A 12,810-nucleotide genomic window follows, 5' to 3' on the forward strand; every position below is an offset into this window, starting at 1 on the left:
CACCGATGTTCTCTAACACTGAAGTTCAATGCTTCCACGCATGCGTCGAATCAATTCGACGCATGCGCGGGATTTCGAGCCGCTGGTTAGACGTCATAACCAGCGGACATGTCCGATGAGTCGTACTAACCATCGGACATGTCCGACGGACATGTTTCCAGTGGACAAGTTTCTTGGCATGCTAAGAAACTTTTGTCCGCTGGAAACCTGTCCGCTAGGCCGGAAAAATGTCCGCTAGGCCCTACACACGGTCAGACATGTCAGCGGAAACTGGTCCGCGGACCAGTTTCAGCGGACATGTTCGGTCGTGTATACGAGGCCTAAGTGTATTGATGGGGCATTTAAAACAGGTTTTTTTCCTTCAATCCACTGGTTGAAGTAAAAGAATGTATAACCTATGGCCTACCTTTGTCTGTACAGTCCTGTGTCTGTATGGGTTTTCTCCAGGTACTCCGGTTTCCTCCCACACTCCAAAGACCTGCTGGTAGGTTAATTAGCTCCTGTCTAAACTGGCCCAAGTATGTGTATGTAAGAATGTGAGTTGGGGACCTTGACTGAAATCTCCTTCAGGGCAGGGACTGATGTGAATGTACAATATACTGTATATGTAAAGCGCTGCGTAAAAGTGACAGTGCTACATAAGTACCTGTAATAAATAGTGCAGCAACCCAACAGCTGAACAGTAGGTGGCAAAAATCCTGTGTAATAAAACTACTGTAGTTGGAAGGCATTGCACTAACAAATCAAATTACATAGAACAAAGCTGGAAGTCTTTTGCATGTATGAAGTGGGGAATTTCTACACTGACCACCAATGTAACAGGAGATTACTATACTGACCACCAATGTAATAAGGAATTTACACTGACAATCAATGTAACAGGGAGATTTCTACACTGGTAACCAATGTAAGGGGGGATGTACAATGACCATTGATGTAATAGGGATCACGCTAATGACCAATGCAATGAGAATTCTACACTGACCAGCAATGAAAGGGGAAAAGCTACACTGTACAATGTAATAGGGATATTTCTACTCTGATCTTCAATGTAAGAGGGATTAACACTGACCACCAATGTAATGGGAATCCACACGGACCACCAATGTAAGGGGGCGGGGGGGTTACACTGACCACAATGGAAGGATTCCTACATTGCCCACCAATGTAATATGGAATTTACACTGATCATCAATGTATAGAAGGATTTCTACACTGACCACCAATGTAAGGAGGGATTAACACTGACCAATGTAAAATGGATTTTACACTGACCACCAGTGTATGGAAGGATTTCTAAACTGACCACAATGGTAATAGGGAATTTATATTGACCACTAATGTAACAGGGAAATTTATACACTGACCACCAATGTAATAAGGAATTTACACTGACCACCAATGTAATAAGGAATTTACACTGACCATCAATGTAATAAGGAGATTTCTACCCTGACCAATGTAATAGAAAATGTACTGGTACATTAGTGTTCATTAACCCTCCTGGCGTTAACCCCGAGCGTGACTCGGGGTTGATTTTTTCGACCAAAATCGGTAACCCTGAGTCACGCTCGGGGTAGCTGTGCAGAGCCTACAGCGCACGCTGGCTTACCTTCTCCTGGATCCAGCGATGTCACCGCGCTGTGTGAGCGAGCGGGACCTCGCTCGATTCACACAGTGTCCTCCTGTGCCATCGATCTCCGTTCCCTGCGACGTTACAACGCACAGGAGCGGAGAGCGGCGCCAAATTCAAAAAAGTAAACAAACACTATACACACAGTATACTGTAATCTTATAGATTACAGTACTGTATGTAAAAAAAAACACCCCCCCCTTGTCCCTAGTGGTCTGCCCAGTGTCCTACTTTTATATAATAAAAACCTTTTTTTCTGCCTGCAAACTGTAGATTGTCCATAGCAACCAAAAGTGTCCCTTTATGTCAAAAATGGTTTTAGATCAGCTAGAAAACAGCGATAATAAATTATAATCACTTGCAGAAATGTGCGATAGCGATTTGTGGGGAAATTTGTCAAAAAAAAAAAAAATGACAGCGACAATTCTGCAACTGAGCAAATTTCAGTGATTTTGAGTTGATTACATTATTGAATAATTTTTATTAGAATTATATTATTATTTGTTATAATTATTTATAGTTATTTATTATATTATAATTTATAATTTTGTTTTTAAAAAAATTTCATAGCCGGGATGCCTATTAGATTCTTGTTTGGTCAGATTTAAGTTAGTTATTCCTAAAAATTACAGACCTACAGTATAAAACGCCAAATTTCCTTGCAAATAATGGTACCGCTTTCAGCCAGGGGCGGATCCAGAGTCTGGTCTCGGGAGGGGCACTTGCAGAAAATTTTGCGGGCAAATTGTCGGGGCAATGGCTGGTGTTGGCGCTTCAATCATCACAGCGCCATGGTTGTTATGGTGTCAGGATGATTGAAGTGCATTATTTCTATTATTACATTGTAATAATGCAGAATCAGTGGGAGCCCCGAGTGTGTCACTTGCCACATTCCCTGCCACCAGATGTGGATTGTCACTTGCCAGTGGCTGTGTCCCAGAGTGAGGGCGGACAGTGAGTAGGGTTGCCACCTTTTCGTCAAGCCAAACCCGAACACATTAGCAGCGCACGCCTATATATATATATATATATAATTTTTTTTTTGTAGTACATTAAATTCATTACCTCTGTACAAAGCAATGCACAGCTATTTTTTTTTATGCAGTATACACTGTATATATATTTTTGTGATTAAATACTATTTCTAATCATATGGAGTTAATCACAAGAGTCCCCCTTTATATTAGAGTCAACAGTGTTCTCCACAGAGTTGCCCATTACATCTGAATGCACAGGGTTCTGCAGAAGAGGAGTGCAGAGGGTATGAGGGGGGCAGTATGTACAGGAGAGGAGTGCGGAGGGTATAATGGGGACAGTTTGTATTGAAGAGGAGTTGGGAAGGTATGAGGGGGGCAGTATGTACAGGAGAGGAGTGCAGAGGGTATGATGGGGACAGTATGTATTGAAGAGCAGTTGGGAAGGTATGAGGGGGGCAGTATGTACAGGAGAGGAGTGCGGAGGGGAAAATGACGCAGTATGTACAGGAGAGGAGTGTGGAGGGTATGATGGGGACAGTATGTACAGGAGAGGAATGTGGAGGGTATGATGGGGGCAGTATGTATAGAAGAGAAGTGTGGAGTGTATGACAGGGGCAGTATGTACAGGAGAGGAGTGTGGAGTGTATGACTGGGACAGTATGTACAGGAGAGGAGTGTGGAGGGTGTGATGGGGGCAGTATGTACAGGAGAGGAGTGTGGATGGTATGATGGGGCAGTATGTACAGGAGAGGAGTGTGGAGGGTATGATGGGTGCAGTATGTACAGGAGAGGAGTGTGGAGGGTATGATGGGGGCAGTATGTACAGGAGAGGAGTGTGGAGGGTATGATGGGGGCAGTATGTATAGAAGAGGAGTGTGGAGTGTATGACAGGGGCAGTATGTACAGGAGAGGAGTGCGGAGGGTATGATGGGTGCAGTTAGTACAGGAGAGGAGTGCAGAGGGTATGATGGGTGCAGTTAGTACAGGAGAGGAGTTTTGAAGGTATGATGGGTGCAGTTAGTACAGAAGAGAAGTGCGGAGGGTATGATGGGTGCAGTTAGTACAGAAGAAGAGGAGTTTGGAAGGTATGATGGGTGCAGTTAGTACAGAAGAGGAGTGCGGGGGGTATGATGGGTGCAGTTAGTACAGAAGAAGAGGAGTTTGGAAGGTATGATGGGTGCAGTTAGTACAGAAGAAGAGGAGTTTGGAAGGTATGATGGGTGCAGTTAGTACAGAAGAGGAGTGTTAAGGGTATGATGGGTGCAGTTAGTACAGAAGAGGAGTGTGGAGGGTATGATGGGCGCAGTTAGTACAGGAGAGGAGTTTGGAGGGTATGGCGGACTGGCAGTGGCATAATGGGGAGGGATTTCTTGTGGTGTCTATGGGGTAATCAGGGAGTGATGTTGAGAAGAAAAGGGAAGGAAAGTGACCATGGAATGATGTCCCTCAGCTGGAGGTGGGGGGGGGGGGTAGGAAGCAGATCGGAGTGGTGTCTGTATGAAGTGGTCTGGGGGGTGATGCAAGATGGGGGCTGAGAAGTGGTCAGATAGCGATGTATATAATAATAATAAAAAAATAAAATCATCCATTAAAGACATTTACAACAATAAATCATACAACAGTACTACTAGATGTAAGTACAGATCTATGAAATCCAGCCCCTAGCACTCTGTATGCCCAGATAATGTGAAGGTAAATATATGATCATTCATATAACACTGTGTTATCCAGGCTCTGAGTCTGTACAATCAGAGGTGTGAACTCACCACATATACAGGTTACATGAATGGCTATAAATGACTCCACATATCTAGTCTGAACAATTGGATTGGAGGATGTTTGCACAGACTGTTCATGCTTAGAAGTCATCTGTCACATGTGATCGGGCTGCAGACCTCACCTCACCCCCCTCCCCCTCAATCTCACTATCTCCTCCAAGATTCTTCTCCTGAAGAAAACATCTCCTTGAAAGTTTGCAACTACTATCCCCCCTAGGAAACTTCAACTCCACTCACCTCCTCCCTTCCTCCGGCCAGCCGACAGGAGCTACAGTGAGCTCCGCCTCCCAGGTCTCTCAACACACCGCACTGGTGATTGGAGGGGGGGGCTGAGTCAGAGATAACAAGGACCCCACACAGCACGAGACTGGAGGGAGGAGGGGGGGACAGAAAGGAGCTTTGAATCCTGAACACACACCGCAGGCAGAGTGTATTCTTTGCAATGCTGCTGTTTCACAGTGAAAGGTGTGCTGGTGCCTGGTCTCCCCTGTCTGGATGGTCTGCCCCTGTTCTGGGCTGAATCATGTGCCCGGGTTACGACCCACCTCCTCCTCCGCGCCTGCTATGAATGATTGTGCGACGCCGCCGCGTAACTACACAGATGTGACACACAGTCACAGACGAGTCTCTCTCTCTCTCGGCAGCGGCGCCGCTGATTAGCTGATGTGAGAGTCTGAGAGAGACTCGGGACAGCGGCAGCCAGCCGCAGAGCAAGCAGTGAAACCCCCCCCCCCCCCCCCCACCAAAAAAAAAAAAAAAAAATATTTTAGAAAAAAAAACAGCAAGCAAGTGTGACTGTGACATGATTGTCTCGGGGGGGGCAATTTCCCTGTTGCCCCCCCCCTGGATCCGCCGTTGCTTTCAGCACCTTTTTTCTGAAAGAATCATACCGCCAGGGAGGTTAAATAAAATAGTTAGGACTTTATATGAGATGACTGTTACAGAGTTCTTATGTCTCCATCCCTGAATAACATATAAAAAAGAGGAACACCCATATGTGTGTGTATGTATTATGTTATTCATTACATGTTATTTACTGTCCCACATGCATCCATGTGCAACAGTGAATAGTATCTACTAATTGATTCATTAGGTATTGGTGTTGTGCTTCATACAAAGTCCCACCTTCCCCCTATTTTTTCTAGAGAATTTATATTGATCACAAATGTATTGGGGAAAATTCTACCCTGACCACCAATATAAGGGGGGTGCTACACTAACTACCAATGTAATGGGGGACTTTATCAATGTAAGGAAGAAATTCTACATTGACCACCAATGTAAGGGGGAAATCTACACTGGCCACCGGTGTAACAGGAGTATTTACATGGATCACCAATGTAACAGGGACATTTATACTGATCACTAATTATCAAAGATCAATATAACTGAGACACATTACACTGACCAGCAATTTACCGGGGGTATTTACAATGACCCCCTTCCCCTCATTGCTAATCTCTATACCCTTACCCACCCTTCTCAGATCACCTTTGCATTCTAACTCCTCCCTGCTAATGTCTGTACTCAAAACCCCCTACTGCTCATTTCTGCACCGACCACACTTTTTGATTTACTTCTACATGCCCCCCTCCTCTTCACTTTACACTCCAATTTCCCCCACTTGCCTCTACCCACCCCTCCGTGCTCACCTTTTGCACCCCCCACGACTAATGACTGATTGTCATTGACTAAATATAGGCACGTGTCCATATCACTGACATCACCAGCGTCAAACCCCTTTCAGATAACTGCACTGAAAAAGATTGCAATTGATGCACAATGACTCCTCATTACTATACCCCAAAAAAAAATTCAGATGCATTTCAAGTCCAAAAAGTAAAATAAACAAATTTTCTGCCTTGTAGGAATAAAAATGGGCCCTTTCTGCTGTTTGTATCTTTCTTGCATATCCACACACCTCATTATACCACTAAGAGGTTTAAAGGAACAAGTAAACATGATTTGTATGGAGACAATATAGAGGAGATGGACTGGATGGTTGGTAAGTTAATTCCTACTCTGTTTAAACGGAATGCATATCTGGATTTCATGGGGCAGATCCACAAAGATCTGCACCGGCGCAGCTACGCTACGCCGCCGTAACTTACTTGGCTTTGGTTTGAATCCTGAAAAAATTTGCGCCGTAATTTACGGAGGCGTAGTGTATCTCTCGCAGCGTAAGGGCGCGGAATTCAAATGCGGCGAGCAGGGGGCGTGTTTCATTTAAATGAAGCGCGTCCCCGCACCGAACGAACTGCGCATGCCCCGTCCGTCAAAACTCCCAGGGTGCATTGCTCCAAATGGCGTCGCAAGGACGTCATTGTTTTCGACGTGAACGTAAATGGCGTCCAGCCCCATTCACGGACGACTTACGCAAACGACAAAATTTTTTCAAAATTATACGCGGGAACGATGGCCATACTTAACATTGAGTACGCCACCAGACAGCAGCTTTAACTATATGCCGGAAAAAGCCGAACGGAAACAACTTAAAAGAATGTGATGGCCGCTCGTACGTTCCTGGATCGTCGTAAATAGCTAATTTGCATACTTGACGCGGATTACGACGGGAACGGCACCCAGCGGCCGCCGGAAAATTGCATCTTAGATCCGACGGCGTACTAAGGCGTACACCTGTCGGATATAACACAGATGCCCTCGTATCTTGTTTGGTGGATGCCAAAACAAAGATACGACGCGCAAAATTTTAAATTACGCGGCGTATCAACAGATACGCTGGCGTAATTTCTTTGAGGATCTGCCCCCTTATATGTACATGGGAGTAGTCACACTTTCTCATTACAAATGCAGGCTCTGGTACAATTGTTGTGCTTTGGCAGTGCTGTTCCATCTTACAATGCACCAAAATCAACTAAAATCAGGAGGACTGGCCGGGGGGGGGGGGGGCAGTCTTAATCAGATAAGTTGGACTGGTGGCTCTTAGGCCAGCCATACACAGTTGAATCTTGGTCGGTTCGGCCAAGATTCTAACCGTTATTGGGCAGGCTGTACAGCCAGCCTGACAGATTCTCTTTAAATTATTGCTAGCGACTGCTATAGCCGCTAGCGTTAATCACTGTCTTCTCCCGGTGAGGATGGCTTCAGCTGTCCCCCAATGGCCCAGCATAAGAGATTCCTTCATAAGGAGCAGGGCCCTCTGATTCCTCCTGTACTAAATTGTATTGTAACTGTACTGTCTGCCGTCATGTTGTAAAGCACTGTGCAAACTGTTGGTGCTATATAAATACTGTATAATAATAATAAATAATCAACACTGTCTGTGTTGATGGGGGAATCAAGCTGTAGGTGAAACTGCTTTCAGGCCTTTTGCAGGGCCCCCTCCTGGGCAAAACAACACAGCTTTCTCACTCCATCTTCCTCCCAACTCCTCAGTATCAGAAGTTTCTGGTTGTGTTCAAACATGAGACATGCATCATGACACTGCACATGTTAATGCATGACCTCTGTCTGTAGTGTGAGAACTGTCACTTCCTGTGAATAACCTATATATCCCACAATCTCTGGGTCTCCCAGTTTAGTGTTCCTGAGGTGAGAACTTGTGTCGCTCTACAATTGCGGCAAAATCTCAGCGTGTTTGGGGTGCCATTAAGAAATAATAGCATATTAAACGCGTCCCGCATTTTGCCACGAGTCGCGGGAAAAATTGTGCGATTCCGTCTGTAATAACAGTATGCTCAGGTGTGAACAGAGCCACACTGCTCTTCCATAAATGCAGTACAATGAGTAAGCATTGTAATCCTGGCACATAAATTGGGGCTTTAATAGCTAAATATGGATACAAATATCATAAACTTTTTGTCATTTAAGGGGAAATCCTAGAAGCCATTGATAAGGAAGGATTAGTGAATAATACGTTTACCTACTTTACATCAGACCATGGGGCATATTTGGAAGGAATGGAAGGAAGTCCTCATCTGAAAGGCCACAATGGAATTTACAGAGGTAATGATTCATCTGCCAATACGAACCCTTATTTTCATTTTCTTTTTATAGAAAAGATGTGCTGTACTGAAGCCACTGTAGTGATGTGATAATTAGTGTCTTATATTTAGTATGTGTATTCATTGACTTGTAATATGTGTTTGTTTTTGCCCTTTTCAATTATGGCCGCTGTGCCCTATGTCCTTTCTGATGAGGTCATCAAGTTTGACCTGCCTATTGCAAGGTATTATTAGGTAAGCCTTTTAGAAGAGCACATGGAAAGGGAGATGGAGGGGTGTGTATCTCTTTTCATGGGGCAGAGATTGTACACTAATGTAATATTCCCTCACGGAGACAAAAGTTTAATAGTACACTGGATGAGACATGTTACTCATATTTAAAGGCTAAGGGCCAAATCCACAGCCCCGCAGCGCAACGTAACTTAAGTGATTTAAGTTACACTGCCGCAAATTTCCTAAGTTAGGTATCGATCCACAACACACTTACCTGGAAATTTGCGGCGGTGTAACTCAAATCCGTCAGGCGCAAGGCGTGCCGAATCTAATGGGGCGAGTCCCATTTAAATTAGGAGCGCTCCCGCGCCAGACGTACTGCGCATGCTCCGTCGGGTAACTTATCCGACGTGCATTGCGCTAACTGACGTCGCTCCAACGTCATTTGCTTAGACGTTAACATAAATGGCGTCCAGCGCCATTCACAAACGTCTTACGCAAACGACGTAGAGTTTAAAATTTCGACGCGGGAACGACGGCCATACTTAATAGGGCTTAGTCAAATAGGATGCAGCCCTATTTTTACTCGGCGTAACTCGACGTAAACAACGTCGATTTAGCGCGACGGGCCCGTCGGAACGTTCGTGGATCGCCGTAAGTGTTCATTTGCATATTCTAGGCCGGCCGCAATGGCCTCGCCACCTAGCGGCCGGCCTAGAATTGCATCCTTAAGATCCGACAGTGTAATTCAATTACACATGTCGGATCTTAGGGCTAGCTATGGTAAACTGATTCTGTGGATCAGTTCCATAGATAGAAACAGGGATACGACGGCGTATCAGTAGATACGCCGGCGTATCCCTTTTGTGGATTACCCCCTAAGTTCACATGGAACATGTTACATGACTACTCGTTTTTTGGGTGTAACATGTTCGAACTCCTGCAGCCTCTAAGCCACTCTCCCCGCCTCATCGTGACGGCTGGTGGGGGATCTTCTCCCTGCACCCAATATCACAATTTAAAAACAGTGTGGCCATACGGGGCTCCGCCCACACGGCTGTGACAATTTCCTGTGAATGGATAGACTACAACTATCGTCAACCACCACTTACTTTCTGGTATAAAACATATCCAATAAAAAATATTAAAAATCTAATTTCTTCATACATTTAGGCCAAAATGTATTCTGCTACATGTCTTTGGTAGAAAAAAATTCCAATAAGAGTATATTGATTGATTTGTGTGAAAGTTATAGCATCTATAAAATATGAGCTATATACTGGAATTTCTATATATTTTTATACTAGTAATGGTGCTGATCAACAACTTATAGTGGGACGGTGGGCAATCTGACACTAACTGACAGTTTGTAAGAACTGTCTTACTGTCACTGATATGTCCAGTGACACTAATACAGTGATTAGTGCTAATAATATACACTGACACTGTACTGATGACACTGGCTGGGAAGGGGTCAATATCTGGGGCAAGCAAAAGGTTAAATGTGTGTCTATGTTTACTGTGTGCACTGTAAGGTGCTTTTACTAAAAGGATGTGCTGTTTTTTTCCCCTGCTTTGCAGGGAAACAAAAAACAGTACATTGCCACTGTCAGAAGAGAGCTTCATGTTGTTTATATATACACAACACTCTCACCTGTCACCTGCTCTGACGATCAGTGGCTCCTGTCCATAAATCTTTGGCCATGAACCGGTGATCGGCATGTACTGGAGCCAGTGACAGCACAGCCAGGCACATATACCCCCTACGCAGAAATGCAAGATCACGTATAGTGGCCTGAAAAATTATTCATACCCCTTGAAATCTTCCACATTTTGTCATGTTACAACCAAAAAACTTAAATGTATTTTATTGGGATTTTATGTGATAGACCAACACAAAGTGGCACATAATTGTGAAGTGGAAGGAAAATGATAAATGTTGTTCAAACTTTTTTACAAATAAATATCTAAAAAGTGTGTTGTGAATTTGTATTCAGCCCCCCTGAGTTAATACTTTGTAGAACCACCTTTCACTGCAATTACAGCTGCAAGTCTTTTTGGGGATGTCTCTACCAGCTTGGCAAATCTAGAGTGAAACTCTTGCCCATTCTGATTTGCAAAATAGCTCAAGCTCTGTCAGATAGAATGGAGAGCGTCTGTGAACAGCAATTTTCAAGTCTTGCCACAGATTCTCAATTGGATTTAGGCCTGGATTTTGACTGGGCCATTCTAACACTTAAATATGCTTTGATCTAAAACAGGGGTGGCCAACCAGTGGCCCGGGGGCCACATGTGGCCCGCAGAGCCCTCTGATGTGGCCCGCGACCTCCTGCTCTGGAATGGTGGGTTGGCAAGCCCAGATCGCAGGTTGCGACCCGCCATACCACAGCATGAGTGTTGTGAATGAAGCTGGTGGTAGAGGAAGAAAGTGGTTGCGGAGCAGAGCCCCATAAATCGATGCTTCCTCTACAGCATCGGCTTTTGCCACAGGTTGAGTCTATTGCAATGTTCAGCTAACTGCAGGATAGACACAGGTGCACTATGCTGCACCCACAGTGTGGGTAAACTGCAGCACATCAGTGTGAAAGCAGCCTTAGGCCCTCTTCACACGATCACCCCAACCAAATGGGACCATCAATTCACCTCTATAGAGCGACAGATGTCTGTTTACCCCTGCCTACACCCAATCTGAAAACCAGAAGTGAATTTGTCCGCTTCCATCTGGGCGTATCGGAGGGCCTATAGGAGTAGCCGTGACCTGTAATCCGCCCGCTCCGCTCATTGTGGCCCTCGACTGGTTACCAAGTTGCTTAAGTGGCCCTCACTCTTCAAAAGGTTGGGCACCCCTGATTTAAACCATTCCATTGTAGCTCTGACTGTATGTTTAGGGTTGTTGTCCTGCTGCAAGGTGAACCTCTGCACCAGTCTTTTGCAGACTCTAAAAGGTTTTCTTCTAAGATTGTCCTGTATTTGGCTCTATCCATCTTCCCATTAAACTCTAACCAGCTTCCCTGTCCCTGCTGAAGAAAAGCATCCCCACAACATGATGCTGATATCACCATGTTTCACGGTAGGGATTGTTTGTTCAGGGTGATGTGCAGTGTTAGTTTTCTGCCACACAGCGTTGCTTTTGGGTCAAAATTTCTATTTTGGCATCATCTGACCAGAACATCTTCTTCCACATGTTTCCTGTGTCCCCCCACATGGCTTCTCGCAAACTGCAAATGGGACTTCTTATGGCTTTCTTTCAACAATGGCTTTCTTCTTGCCACGCTTCCATAAAGGCCTAATCTGTGGAGTGCACAACTAATAGTTATCCTGTGGACAGATTCTCCCACCTGAGCTGTGGATATCCGCAGCTACTCTAGAGTTACCATGGGCCTCTTGGCTGCTTCTCTGATTAATCCTCTTCTTGCCCTGCCTGTCAGTTTGGGTGGATGGACATGTTTTGATAGGTTTGCAGCTGTGCCATACTCTTTCCATTTTAAGATGATGGATTGAACAGTGCTCCCTGAGATGTTTAAAGCTTGGGATTTTTTTTTATAACCTAACCCTACTTTAAACTTTTCCAAAACTTTATCCCTGGCCTGTTTGGTGTTCTTTGGGCTTCACGATGCTGTTTGTTTACTACAGTTTTCTAACAAACCTCTGACGGCTTCACAGAACTTTAACAGCTATATTTTTATTGGCCCTGTATAATTTATACTTATTGTTCTGATCTGTACATTCCAGGTGGTAAAGGTATGGGTGGACTCGAAGGTGGAATACGAGTACCAGGAATACTTCGCTGGCCAGGTATTCTTCCTACAAATACCTCTGTTGATACGCCAACAAGTCTAATGGATATATTCACCACTGTAACTAAGCTTGGTGGAGGGACTCTGCCCCAAGACAGGTATGATATTTCAATAAACCGTTATACTACTATTAGGCCGTGGGCACACGGTTGGTCAAAACTGATGGAAATGGACTGAAGGACCGTTTCATCGGTCCAAACCGATCATGTGTAGGCCCCACCGGTCCGTTATCCTTCGGTCGAAAAATTTAGAACTTGCTATAAAATTCAACCGATGGACGCCTAACTGATAAGTCAAAACTGATCTTAGTATGCAAAAGCATCAGTCAAAAGGCCGTGCATGCTCAGAATCAAAATGTGCCAGCAATCTTGGGTATATTTTGAAAACGTCAACATATGACGAAACGCGTCTGGGACGACGGCGTGCAGTGACGTCACCGCGTTTACA

The 12,810-nt window shown here is 44.7% G+C and overlaps 1 protein-coding gene across 3 annotated transcripts in view; it reads left to right on the forward strand.

Moving 5' to 3' along the window:
- Nucleotides 1-12,810, forward strand: part of LOC120927469 (arylsulfatase L-like) — a 50,441-nt gene that overhangs the window by 21,790 nt on the left and 15,841 nt on the right. For 2 of the 3 annotated variants that reach the window (XM_040338166.1, XM_040338168.1), the window contains 3 exons: nt 6,257-6,393; nt 8,220-8,354; nt 12,299-12,461. In XM_040338166.1, coding sequence (XP_040194100.1) covers nt 6,257-6,393; nt 8,220-8,354; nt 12,299-12,461 — 435 coding nt within the window. The remainder of the gene's footprint in view (nt 1-6,256; nt 6,394-8,219; nt 8,355-12,298; nt 12,462-12,810) is intronic. The other variant, XM_040338167.1, reaches the window with a different exon arrangement.

This window comes from Rana temporaria, chromosome 2 (assembly GCF_905171775.1).
Source record: "Rana temporaria chromosome 2, aRanTem1.1, whole genome shotgun sequence".
Lineage (NCBI taxonomy): Eukaryota > Metazoa > Chordata > Amphibia > Anura > Ranidae > Rana > Rana temporaria.